This window comes from Hyaena hyaena, unplaced genomic scaffold (assembly GCF_003009895.1).
Source record: "Hyaena hyaena isolate Hyena2069 unplaced genomic scaffold, ASM300989v1 scaffold_590, whole genome shotgun sequence".
NCBI lineage: Eukaryota > Metazoa > Chordata > Mammalia > Carnivora > Hyaenidae > Hyaena > Hyaena hyaena.
The window spans coordinates 436,317-450,600 of NW_024081221.1; the positions used below are offsets into that span (position 1 = coordinate 436,317).

Sequence of the window (14,284 nt, forward strand, 5' to 3'; positions counted from 1 at the left end):
CCCATGACCCGCCAGGCAGGTAGATCTTTGTCATGTTTTATCTTCTTGAATTTGTAGCATGAAAAACTGTGATGATGTGTATTTTCATGTTTCAAATGTACAACTAATTATAATATACTTTAAATTTTTTTATTATTTTTTTAAGGATATCGTTTGTAATCCTTCCTGTCTCAGTAAAGAAGTAATCAGGCCCAAGGCTTCTTTAGTCTCAAATGTCAAACTTTAAAAGAATTTTTGTATGTCTTAAGATGTAACGAGTTTTAACAGATAATAAATGGCTAAGGGATCTAGTTTCTCTGAGTACCCCATTTGATGGCTCTGTAACCAAGAGTTGTCAGACTGTTTTCCTAATTGTTCCATCTTGCCTCATTAAGACAAAGGGGAGGCTCCATCCTGTGACCCTCATACCGACTGTCATATCCTGGCAGCAGACTCCCAGAAGTAGGTAGTCATGCACCCAAGAGAGACAGGAGAGTGCCTAAGAAGTGGGCACTTCCCTAAATTCTTTCTCCCACTTACTCTGCCACTTCACTGTTTGCTGCTGAAATGCAGCAGCTGCAGAAAACACTGAAATGAGCCCTGGCCTGGATTTTAATCCTGTGTGACTTTGAGCAGATTTCTTAAGCATTTGATACCTAAGATACCTCATTTGTTAAATCACAGAGGTGAGGGGTGTTCATTCAATTTCTGAAGTCCCTTTGGTTTTGTCTTTTTTTCAAAATGGAATTTTTTTCCTGTTAATCCATGACCTTCACAGTAAATAAATAAATAAGTAGTAAGTAAAAGATACAATACAAAGAAGTCCACTCTATTCCTCACTTCTAAAAATTCTGTTTCCCCAAAATAGTTTTGGAGGATATATCCTTCTAGTCTTTTAATTTTTTTTATATGTTTATTTAATTTTGAGAGAGAGAGAGCTGGGGAAGGGCAGAGAGAGAGGAAGACACTGAATCTGAAGCAGGCTTTAGGCTCCAAGCTGTCAGCACAGAGGCCGATATAGGGCTTGAACTCATAGACCGTGAGATCATGACCTGAGCTGAAGTCAGATGCTTAACTGACAGAGCCACCCAGGTGCCCTCTTTTAATCTTCTAAAGCACATATTACATAGACAGATTTTCTCTTTTACATAAAAGTTATATATTCTTCCACTTATTTTCTCTGATGTGACCTCATAGTAAAATAATGTTTAATTGAAGTTTAGTTGACACACAATGTTAATTAGTTTCAGGTGTACACTACAGGTGTAGTGGTTCGACCAGTCTATACACATAAAAAGAAACTTTTAAATAATGCAGAAAGCATTAAAGTCCATCAAATCCTACTCCTGTAATGATAACCATTGTAAAGAAGTTGTCTGAAATCCCTTTTGACTTTTTAAGAATAAATGTATGTGTTGATAATTGTAAATGCCCTCTGGAAGGAGAGTATAAATCACCAAGTTTTAAGGTATAGGTATATTTTATAATCATGTAAAGCAACTTATGTTTTAGGACTCAAGTCTGCCACATTTTGAGAAGTGATAGTGTGTAGTGGAAACAGGCACATGTCTGCAGAGAGGAGAAACAAGGGGTCCTGTGTGCACCTATGCAGTAGGAACTCTAGGCAGGAGGGGGGTGTAGACAACATGGGGAGGGATGAAGCACTATGGCGACATTTTTGTCGATATTTGAGGTGCTCTTGTCTTTTACAGAATTTGATTTCATCTGTTCTTTTTCTGATTTCTTTTTTACATATACTGTGTCCTTCCTGAAAGAATGGTTTCTTCCTATATGTATTTTAAACATTTATGTTTAAGAATTTAAAATTTTCATATTAGGGCCGCCTGGGTGGCTCAGTCGGTTAAGCATCTGACTTTGGCTCAGGTCATGATCTCACGGCTTGTGAGTTGGAGCCCCGCGTCGGGCTCTGTGCTGACAGCTCAGAGCCTGGAGCCTGCTTCATATTCTGTGTGCATGTCTCTCTCTATGCCCCTTCCTTGTTCCTCTCTCACTCTGTCTCAAAGATAAGTAAACATTTTGAAAAATTAAAATTTTTAATAGCAGAAATTAGTAAATATTTTTTAAATTGTTTTTTATTTTTCTGAATTTCATTTGACTGTGGCAAGACAGTAGACTTAACATGAGATTTGCCCTTTTAACAACTTTAAGTATACACTACAGTTAAGTATAGGTACAGTGTTGTACAGTAGATATCTAGAATTTACTCATCTTGCATAATTGAAACCTTATACCCCTTCAGTAACAGTTTCCAATTTCCCTCTCACCCCATCCAGCCTCTGGTAACCACTATTCTACTCTCTGATTCTATGAGTTTGACAGTTTTAGGTACCTCGAGGACACATTTTAAATTTGCTATTTTTCAGCACCTTATCTCTACTTTTCTTCCATCACTTCATCGTCGACTCTAATGCTGGAGTGGAGAGAACACTGGTGTCCGGCCTTACCTCTGTAACTGGCTGGGCTGCTTGAACCGACACGCTGTTTGGTTTGGCCTTACTTTCTCCACTTGGAAAAGGAGTGTGTCCCAACCTGCTGGTAGCTTAACTCTTCAAGGTTTAGCTTCTTAATTTCCTGCAAAAGCCACTTCATTTCCTTATTGACTTTTAAGGTTTCAGAGTAAGAGTTGGTTAACATTTTTGGTGTAATAACCACATAAGAAAGTATATATTTATTAATGTTGTATGACATAATTGTGAGATAGGTTTGTTCACATTGAAATAGCTTAATATTTATGAAAGTCATGAATAAGATTCCTCTTTAAATGTATTTCTAGCAGTTATCCCTGGGACTTACAGGATCGATATACTCAAGATAAGTCTGTAGTAAATAAGATGCAGCAGAAATATTGGGAAACGAAGCAAGCCTTTATTAAAGCCACAGGGAAGAAGGAAGATGAGCATGTTGTTGCCTCTGATGCAGACCTGGATGCCAAGTTAGAGGTGAGTTGTTACTGCTCTCAGCCCTAGTTCAGCCCCCTTGCTAGGGCCCAGTCCTAGAGTGTGCTGACCTGGGTGAGCAAGGTGAGCTTTGTATTTGAAAATATATTGCAAACTAGTTCGTGAGGAAAATCTAGGAGGAGGTAAATTCAATCCTAGAATATATACTTATATGTTCTTTATTAGTGAGAGAGAGCGAGCGTGCACAAGGGAAAGGAGGGGTGGGGGCAGGTGGAGAGAGAAGGAGAAAGAATCTTAAGTAGGCTCCATGCTCAGCACAGAGCCCAACGCAGGGCTCCATCCCACGACCCTGGGACCGTGACCTGAGCTGAAATCAAGAATCAGATGCTCAACCAGCTGATCCACCCAGGCACCCCAATCCCAGTATATGTTTTAAAAACCTTCCAATTCTTGTGTAACCACCAGTATGTTTCAGTTAATTAGTTTTTCAAGCACATGGCTGGATTGCATGGCAAGTGGTAAATTCTCAATAAATGCTTGTTGAAAAAAGCTAATGGAATCAGAGACCCACTGCACATGCATGTGATATTACACTAGGGTCAGGCAAATGCTTACATTCTAAAAAACAGAAAAAGATGATAACACAAGATCCTGAAAGTAGAGTCTAATAAAATTCTAGAATGAATTAACTAAGCAGATATTTAGTTAGACTAGTTAATAATACAGTAAGCTGATTTCCTATCTGGTTGATTCCCAAATACTAATATAACTAGTAGAAGACCCACTAATTCCCTGTCTTGCTGGATATTCTGCCAATAGTTTAGATTAAAATTTAAAAAGCATGCTAATCACTTCTGTGAGGAATGTTACATGACCTGATAAGAATTCAAAATTATCTCTAAATTTAACATATAAGCTAGGGGTGCCTGGGTGTCACAATTCTTTGAGCATCCAACTCTTGATTTCTACTCGGGTCATGATCCCAGGGTCATGGGATTGAGCCCCACTTTGGGCACCATACTCAGCAGGAGCTTAAGCTCTGCTTGAAATTCTCTCTCTCCGCCTTTTCCTTTGCCCCTCTCCCCCACTCATGCTCTCTCTCTCTCTCACTCACTCAAAACAAACAAACAAATGTATAAGCTAAAGTTCATGAACTGAACATTTAATGGGACTAAAGTAAAAAGCTCAGGATTTCAAAAAAGGTTATACTGGAACAGAGAGGTTTAAGGAGACCTATATTAGTTCTTGATTGTATAGGAAGGTCTGTCATGTGGGAGAAGGATAATTCATTTTATGCACCTGAGGAGAGAAACAGACCTAGGGCCCCTGTTCATAGTATGTATCTTTCATGAAATTATCCTAAATGATGTATTTGTCTGCCTCACTTCCACTAAGAGATCATGTTTTGTGTCAGCCTCATTCACCTTAGTATCCTCAGCCAGACACACTGTACACATTCAGTAAATACTAACTGAATCAGTGTGCATGTTAATGCAATAAATACTAGTTCCCAGGCCTTCCCCTGACAGTGTTCAAATTGAAGCTGGGTTTGATGGGGATGTTCTAATGGAGTTTGCTACAGTGGAGAAAAGTGGAGCCAGGAGGCACGTGTTCTGATTTTAGTGTTCTGCATACAGTTTAAATGACTATAACTTGCATATGCTTTTCACATCTTGTACCTTTGTTTTTTTCTTTTTAACAACATAGTAGATATAAGTATTATTCAAAAAGGAATTCAACATGTAATTATTAGTCGATTAAACAAAATATGGTGATTTTATATTTACGCTTATTAGCCTCTTGCAGCATTTTTACTGAAACAACTGTACTTTAATCAAATTAGCTGCTGTCCTAGGCACATAACATCCACAGTACTTAGCTGAGGCTAATAATGTTACACGCAGAGGTGTTTGTCACAAATATGTTTAAACTAGTGTTGATATTTGTAGAGAGCATGGATTCTATAATAAAACATACATAAATGATGTGCAAACCATTTTGATGTGTTCTTATCCTAAGCTATCCACAAAACGCTAGTATGAAACAAACTATTTGTTCTGCCGGCACAAGAAAAGTTTATTGCCAAGTTATAATAACGGATAGATAATACTATAATCTATGGGGGAGTTAATATAGAAATGTTGCACTAAGTTTACATATGTGTCAAAATTGGTTGTTAATAAAATCATTTTCTCAAAAACACCTCTTAAGAACAGACAGAAGTAAGCTGTGATGGCAAGTCTTTTAGTGACTGGCGCAGCATAGAAATGGTCTTTGGTTTCTTAGTTTGGATGTGGTGAGAAGAGTGTAGGCAGTTGTAGACCTGCAGAACTGAACATTCCAGAGGTGTGCATTTTATTGCATTTATTTTTTTCAAGTTTATTTATTTATTTTGGGAGAAGCAAGCGAGAGCATGACTGGAGGAGAGGCAGAGAGACAGGGAGAAAGAGAACCCCAAGCAGGCTCCATGCTGTCAGTGCAGAGCTTGATGTGGGGCTCCATTTCATGGACCATGAGATCATGACCTGAGCCAAAGTCAAGAGTCACGCACTCAATTGACTAAGCCATCCAGGCACCCCAATTGCATCTAATTTATACCTCAATTTAAAAAAATGAACAGTGACATTAGAACAGCTCCTGAACATACTTTTTGAACTTCTTCCTCCTGTATTCAGGAATTACTATGTGTTGGTGGTTTGTGACCCAGAATCCTGATATCAAGCATTTGTTAAGGAAGAGATTCAGACTGCTGATTCTCTGTTTTGTTTTATGGTAAAGAGTTGTTTCTCTCTCTCTCTTTCTCTCTCCCCTAAGTAGAGGATACAGTGTAATGAAATAAGATTTAGCAAAATTTATGTTCTTCATGACCAGGTTTTATCATGTAAAGCATTTCGGGAATGGTTTTTTAATCTTTTAAGTATATATACATACATCTATTTTTATTAGATAATTGGTCATGTTTATTATGACACAGATTCTCTGCTTTAACTCAAATAGTGAAGTGCTTCATAATACCAAGACATAACTATTACATCATCATGGCCAATAAGCTAAAAGAGAAAAAGGGAAAGTTTTGCTCGGCCTCATTAGGTGGCTCATCAGAAGGCAGAATATTTGCCACGTTTTCCAAATGAGACCAGCCCTGGCTTTGAGTTGGTGGACAGAGGGTAGAGACAGTGTGAAGTAGCTGTTTGATCTTCTCTTGAGCTTGTCTGTATTTCTGAACCAAAGACCAGGACCACCATTAGTTAAAATCTAGTTACATTCTTCTCAGTATCACCCACCTGCTTTTCCCTTAATTTCCTCTGATATGGCCTTGGCATTACATTAGGTTTCTTATCGGTATATCTTATGAAATTATTGGGAAAATGAGTGATAAGGGCTACTAGCTAAACTCCATTTTACCAGATGTCTTCTATATTAAATATTCAGCTGGTTGATTTTTGTTGGCTTTTTATAGAGTTGTTTAAGCATGCCATAGAATGCATTAGGATCACAAAATAAGGCAATGTTGTGTTTTAAATATGATGCTTAATTGAGGGATCCATATTTAAAAAAAGACATCAAGTGAGATAGGAAATAAATTCAATTATGAATGAATATTGGGTCTCTGGTTTACCAGGTCTTCTAATTGGGGCCTTCATTTAGGATTTCTGTTTTTCAGCTATTATTTCAGTAGTCTGGAGGAAATTATTGTTCTGGAGATCTTAATTCAGATCACAGAGATGATGAACTCCAATAAATACAGAATAATATGAGCATATTTAAAGACTCTGGTCATAGTTCCTGCACAGTATACCATGTAACACCAAGCATACTTTGGCTTGCAGTTTTATTTTTAGTGGGCAAATCAAACACTATAGTTATGTTCAATATAATAATTTTTATTTCACTACTATCTGTTTTATTTAATATTTTGTATTTTTATTATAGCTGTTTCATTCAATTCAGAGAACCTGTTTGGACTTGTCTAAAGCAATTGTACTCTATCAAAAGAGAATATGTTGTAAGTATGCCCTAAGTATACATATTGATGAGATAAACAATGAAAAATAGGATATTTTGCCTTAATATATCATTTCATATGTTTAGGAAGTGAGACAAGTAAATTACTATTGAGGAGTGTCTGTCTTTGGTCTTTAATTGGTGGGAAGGAGGGTCTCTAATAATTTTGTCAGAAACCCTTTACATAGGTTGTTTATCATTCAGTGCAAATAACTATAATAAGAACTTTATATTGGGTCTCCCATGGATAAGTACATGCCATTTATCTTCCTAATTATAAAAAAAGTTTCCTCAGTTTCTTGCGTGAGTTTTAAAAAACAATAGGGTTGTTTTTATTTGATTGCCCTAGCTCTCTTATATCCAGGTTTGTTCCTCTTAAAATGGAGAGAGAAAGTACATATAGGTAATTCCTTGACCATATTTTGACAACAGAGCTTCTTCATGAGGATTTTTTATGTTAGAGATTGAGTTATTTGGAAACAGGATTCTGCCTTAAAGTTATTACCCACAGATTATCTCTGAAATGCTAAATATCAAGTTGTATGAAAAACATTAATATGTTTTCAAATGTCCACTCATAGGTGATTTAATAGTATAATTTCTGGATTTCTGAGACTAGAACATGGGAAGTTTTTCTGTTTCTGACTGCTGCTAGACCTCTTTCCAGCAATCACAAAGTAACAATTGATGATTTTCCTTCATTAGTTTTTAATTAAGACTATTGTGGGAAAGTACAAAATCCTACGACTTAGAGGCAGAATTTGATAAATTTTCTATGTTACTGTTTACTAAGTTAAGACTTCTCCTCGGCTATATCTCCATAGTCTTGAGTTCTGAGTAAATCAAGACACAGGACATACCCCCCCCGCCCATTTCTCTGTCCCACATCCAATTAGTCTTAAATGCTCATCCATTTTGTTGCCTGAATAGCATTCAGAGTCTCCTTCCTCTCTCCATCTTTACTGCCACTATCTTAGTTCATGCCACCATCATGAATCCACTGTCCTGCTTGATTTGCTGTATCCCCTTCTTAACTGATCTCCTAGCCCCTTCCAGCCCATTGTTTACACCACAAAGAGCTCCCAATGGTCTAAGCTGGGACAATTTGAGTAACAAAGTAAATAGGAGTAGTTCCGGATTATAACCAATAAAGTAAAGTAAATATTCATTAAGTCAGTGTGGAAATAGACAAACAGGGGAGAAGAAACAGCTCTTATAAAATGATTTCAGTTAATAAATACAGAAGGAATGAGGGAACCACAAAATCACCAATAGGTAAATACCACAGTAAGAATTGTGGCAGGCAAGATTCACTGAAAGGTGGCACAATTAATGGGTGAAAGTTTGAGGAGAAACTGAGTATTTTCACAGTGTCATGTATTTCCCTCCATGATTTTTAATAATTACAAAAGAAAGAAATCATAATTTTACAGTGGAGAGACCCAGTAGACACCACCTGAATCAAATGGTCCAGATTAATATCAGTAGTGACAGTGTATGTTAGTCATTTGGCCCTAATATCATGCACTAAGAAGGCCACTCCACCTCTATGGTTTCCTTCCCCAAAATCTGTAACCCCAGTCTAATTGTGAGAAGTAAGACAAATCCACACTGAGAGACATACTACAAAATACCTAACCAGTACTCTTAAAAGGCATGAGGTCATGAAAGACAAGAAAGGCAGAGGAACTGTCACAGGTTGAAGGAGACCAAGGAATCATGATAACTTAGTGCAAGGTCAGATTCTGGATTAGATCCTGGAAGAAAAAAGACATTAGTGGGAAAACTAGTAAAATTCAAATAAGTTTGTGGTTTAGTTGATAGTACTCTACCAATGTTAATTTCCTAGTTTTGATCATTGTACCATGGTTACATAAGATACTAATGTTAGGGGAAGCTGAAAAGGGGATACAGCAACTCTGTATTCTATTTACAGTTTTTTTCTATAAGCCTAAAATTATTACAAAATAAAAAGCTTTCAAAATGTACATTGAATCAAGATCCAGACTTCCATACCAAAGTCTATGAACTCCTATATGATCTGGCCCAGCTCACCTCTCCAACCACTTTTGCCCTTACCCATCCTGCCACCTGAGGCCTTTTACTCTCACTCTTTCCTCTGTCTGGAATGTTCCTGGCCTAATTATCTTAAGAGTAGCTCCTTCTTGGGTGTTGGGTGGGAGATGGGCTAAATGGGTGATGGGTACTAAGGAGGGCACTTATTGGGATGCGCATTGGCTGTAATATGTAAGTGATGAATCATTCAATACTACTCTTGAAACCATTATTACACTATATGTTATCTAACTTGGATTTAAATAAAATTAAAAAAAAAAAAAAGAGTGGCCCCCTTCTTGCCTTCTTGCCATTCAGAGCCCAGCTTAGTGGTCACCTGCTCAGGAGGCTTTTCCTGACCACCCAGACCAAAACAGCTTCTCTCACGCCCTTTTTCTTATTGCTCTATCTGGTGTTTTTGTGCTTTGTGTTTGTAATTATGATTTTTTTTTAAATTTTCTTTCTCCTGCCACGTGAGCAAAAGCTCCATAAGAGCAGGGACCTGTGTGTCTTGTCCATCTCTATATTCCCAGTGGCAAGAACAGTGCCTAGTACATAGTAGATCATCCATAAATCTGTGCTGAGTGAAGTAATGCTGCCAATCTAATTGGTTTTAGTCCCCTTTTTAGAGTACATCTGAAAATCCAATTAGCAATTAAATATGAATAGGGTTCATCTGTGTCTGAATTCCTACGTCCCAGTTAGGTTAAACCTTGTAAGTGGAAACTGATGAGTTATCTGATTCCTATGTTGCACCTGAATTTTAAAGCTCCCTAAATTTATTTCAGTATTTGAATTTTAAGATTAAAATTAAAGAACAGGCATTTCCTTCTTGGAAAATAATAGTCATCATTAAGTAATTCACGCTGAAGTCTGATGAGGCTCAAACGTTTTCTACCTCTCTCTGAACAACACTGCCAATTAATTAGAATCCAGCTCTTAAACGCAAACCTGTCCTCACCCTAGGTTTAGTCCTCAAGTGCATAAAATAACAAAAAGTAATTTTTCAAATGCTTTCAACCTGCTGAGGTTTATTCAGGAAAGAGTACATTTCACCAACTGTGTAATTGTTTAGGTGCCATGAATGGTTTCTTCCTAGCCTTAAGCTAAATGTGATCATTTATATGTGACTCCAGACTTCAAGGTAAAGAAGGTGACAGTAGCCTTGTGCTATTATGAACAAAAATGTGAAGTTGCTCTCCATGGGGATATATTCCTTGTGGAATTGAGTCCCATATCAGTAAGTAGAGAGAAGGAATAGAAGGTAATATAAAAAAACAAAACTTCTTATAATTATAGGGTTTTTTAAGCTGTATAGAAACATGGCATACATATCAAATAAGCATTTAAAGTGAAATAAAGTGGGACAGGAAGTGGTGGGGGAAAATAAAGTGAAATAAAGTATATGAGGATAATAAGGCAAAAATTATAGTTAATTTTATGAGCACTTAATAGTACCCTAAGACATTATGCTCAGCCTGGGGAGTCCATAGTTGGATGAAGTCCCTGTCCTGAGAAAGTTAGAGTGTCATGAGATAGACAGACACGTGCCCAACCACAAACAACCTAATACCAGAAGCCAAGAGGGCACTGCTGTCACAGAGAAACAGGGATCATCTGCTTCACAGCGAAGTAGTCTTTGAGCAGACTTTGACTAGTGAACGTGATTCTTGAGGGCCAGAGAGGAAAGAGGGTAGTCATGTAGTTCTCAGGAAGAGTAGATTCCAGAAGCCTCTTCCTCTGGAAAGTTTCATGTGAACTACAGTCACACATTAATAAGGAAGCAGTAACAATTGTAACCTTCACCTTTGGATTTGTGGTTCCTGGCTAATGCTCTTGTTGGAGATGTTGTGTCATGAATGGGGTGCATTCTGAAGGAATTCTGGATTGTTCATGAAAATGGACAAGAATCCTCATAGCATTCAAAAAGCATTTTTAGAGACACGTGATGTGTAAATGCATAAATAAGGAAATGTGAAATCAGAGTAGTGGTCAAAGTCAGTCCACAGAAGGGCTGTATTTTGAAAAGAAAACATTTAGGGAACTCAGTGCCATTCTTTGCTCAGCTGTTGGTAAACGTAGATTTGGGACCAGTGACTGGATAATAGCCCACCATTCCATTTTTTGGATACATACTCGTTGATGAATCAGTCCCCAGTGTAGAGAAAAAAGTGTTTTGCTTTATAAATATTGATGTTTTGATTACTTTTCTGTGTACAGCTTTGTGCCCATTTCACTAATTCCTTAGAAAGTGCTAACAGTCAAAAGTACAATCTCAAAAGATACATAGAATTCTGTGATATGTTATATTTACTGCCAAATGAATCTGCAGAAAGCTGTAACAATCACTATCTCACCAGCAGTACCACCTGAGGTTGTCTTTAAAAATAAGGCCAAGATTAGGCATGACCAATTCATGGTTCCAACTCTGCATTTAAAAAACCCACTGAGATATCAACCCAATTACCTGCCCACCCTCAATTCCCACTCCCACTTACAGCAAAAACCCACATCATGAATAAGGTATGGAATTGTTTTGCAGTCAAGTAGAATGTACCTCTGAAAGCAGAGATCAAAAAGCCAGTGAGAGAGAAAAAGCAGAGGAAACTGGCCCTATGTTATAAGCAGCCACAAAAGGTTCCCACAGTCATAGTTGACAAACCCAACTTTCTTTATTTCAGCTCGAAGCAGCACATTATCGGCTAGTTTTTCAGTGCAGAGGTCATTTTCTGGTTCAGATTACAGGGCACCAAACGCACTGACAGATGTACTCAAGTGAATTTGATCTCTCCTTTTGCAAATGGAGGGACAGCATGAAAGTTAAATGGGGAGGGGGAGGGGCTTACCTTGTAGCTTGCCACGTGGATTTAATTTCATCCTGTCTTTCCCTCTAAAAGAGAGAGGAGCTTGTGGTGGGTCTCTCCTCTCTGTAATAGAACTGTTCATTGTTCATGGCTCCTTTTGGTCTTTTCTTCATCAGTCTTATCTCAAGAAGAAAACGAACTGGGAAAATTTCTCCGATCCCAAGGCTTCCAAGACAAAACCAGAGCAGGAAAGATGATGCAAGCAACAGGAAAGGCCCTCTGCTTTTCTTCCCAGCAAAGGTGTGTGGCCTTCACTGGGGCTCCATTTGGGGGATCAGCGGAGAATCTGGGATCTACCCAGCCATGAAGGGGGCTCTCCTGTTCTTTACAAGTTTCTTTCCTGAGACTGAGGAGCTACTCTGTTTTCAGTTATTAATCTGTAGTTACTTAACACTCTGATTAAGATAACATGTAATATTTTTTCCACTGTATTAATTTTTAAGGTTTTTTTTTTTTTTTTTTTTTTTTTTCATATTTCCCCTGGTCTATAGGGAGGATTTTACTTGACAATCACTGTGAGTACTGCCTAGGCTTATGTTTGACCTTCAGCGTTTCCCATAGCAGTCAGGCTGGTCCCCTTCCAGCAGCTGATTAAAGCAGGAGCCTAATGAGACCAGGTGGAAGGGTTGCCTGTCTGCTCTCTATAGGCCAATTAACTTTGGAGAGGTGGTGTGCATGATTCCTGGAACCATTTTGCTCAGACTCTGGATCAGCAACATCAGCAGTATCCCCTAGAAGCTTGTTAGAAATGCAGAATTTAGGCCCCATCCCACAACTGCTGAATCCAAACCTGCATTTTAACAAGTTTCCCCCTCCTCTCCTCCCTTCCTACGTTGATTTTTATGTACATTTAAGTTTGAGAAGCTCTGGTAGAGAGGAAATTGTGGCAGATGAGTGACATTTTTTTTAACATTCTCCCCACTCATTTTTATGGTTGGTGTAGAATAAGCAGGAGCCGGTGCATATAGTTGCATTTAGTGCCTGAGGAAAGTGACACTCCTTCTCCATTCCTCTTCCTCCAGTCCTTAATTAGCCTAAAAATGTCACTTAATAATATTAGGCAAGACCTAAATAAGACATGTAGGTAGTTTCCAACAATTTTCAGGTTACAAAACTTTCACTTCCTCCAACTGTCCAACATTTTCTTCTCCCAATTTCTCCTTCTTTCCTTCCCTGTGCGCCAAGATCAGGCCATCGGCCTGTTACACAGGTGTTTCAATGAAAACCTACAAGAGGTGGAGTAGAAGGAAGAGACCACCGGTGTCAGTTTCCTGTGGTCCTTCTCCTGGGAGTGTTGCTTCTGCTGGTTCTTCCTAATACATCTGGACCCTGACTTTGTGGGCAGTGCCAACTTTCATAGTTGAATGAAGCCACATCCAATAGTTCTGTACTTGTCTTCCGAGAAAAGTGTTTATCATTTTCCCTTAGCACCTTTTGGTCTTATTTATAATCATTTTATCTTGTAAAAATAATACTACTGAAGGAAAAATTTAAAACAGAGTCAAATCCAAAGGAGAAAATTAAAAAGCGGTTACAATTTTACTAGTCGAGATGACCCACTTTTAATGCTTTGATAGACATTTTCTATGTGTATATACTTTTCCCAACCTTACCAAGATAATTGGTTCTCAATAAATCTTTCAAAGAGTATATTCTCATATGTTAAATATATACTTACCACTAGTTTCAATGGGAAAAATTCTTATACTTAACCTGTATGCCAAATTTTACATCAGTTTATGGGAAACCAAGCCAAATCCCTGGACACAGTCACTGTAAGAGTTACCATTCCTGATCACATAATTATTTTATAATAGGGCTCTCCAGTTACACCCTGTCAGAGTTGTGTACCAAATTATCTCCCAGAACACACATATGGTACCTTAAGTTTATATAGTCTAACCTTTGGGTATAAACAAAAATAGTAAAAGAAATTAACAGAAACAATGCAAAGAGTACTTCAAAGCATCTTCACTATAAACTAGCAAAATGCACTATATCCATAATTTAAATGCAGCCTGGACAACTTTAAGATTTGGAAGGTGACCTCTTGCACGGGGACTTCGGTTTCACAGCACTCAGCTGCTGACCGGGCACATGACACCCAAACCAGTCCTCCCAAAGGTGAACACAGTAGAGGATGACCTAAAACTTTCACAAAGTTGAAGTTTCAGATCTTGAATGGATGTAATTTAGAATATGCCGAGATATATTTTTAATAGAAACATCATCCAGACAGGTTTTTTTTTTTTTTTTTTTGTAGTGCTACTTGCTGATCATTGATTTTTTTGATCAAATAACCCTAACACCTTTTGCTGTCCATGTATACGTTTTAAAAGATATCTATAGCATTGTATTCCGGGGCATTCCGTGATATGCTTAACCTGAGCCTTTCTGTTTATTACTTGAGTCACTTCCACATTTTCCTACTAAAGGATCAATGTCTTTGGAGTAGACCTTTAG

General features: G+C 37.9%; 1 protein-coding gene across 8 annotated transcripts in view; it reads left to right on the plus strand.

The window, feature by feature from the left end:
• The window catches only part of ICA1 (islet cell autoantigen 1), a 140,790-nt gene that overhangs the window by 22,432 nt on the left and 104,074 nt on the right, over positions 1–14,284 (plus strand). For 6 of the 8 annotated variants that reach the window (XM_039256834.1, XM_039256836.1, XM_039256840.1 and 3 more), the window contains 3 exons: positions 2,774–2,939; positions 6,831–6,903; positions 11,938–12,061. In XM_039256834.1, coding sequence (XP_039112765.1) covers positions 2,774–2,939; positions 6,831–6,903; positions 11,938–12,061 — 363 coding nt within the window. The remainder of the gene's footprint in view (positions 1–2,773; positions 2,940–6,830; positions 6,904–11,937; positions 12,062–14,284) is intronic. The other 2 variants (XM_039256835.1, XM_039256841.1) reach the window with 1 other exon arrangement.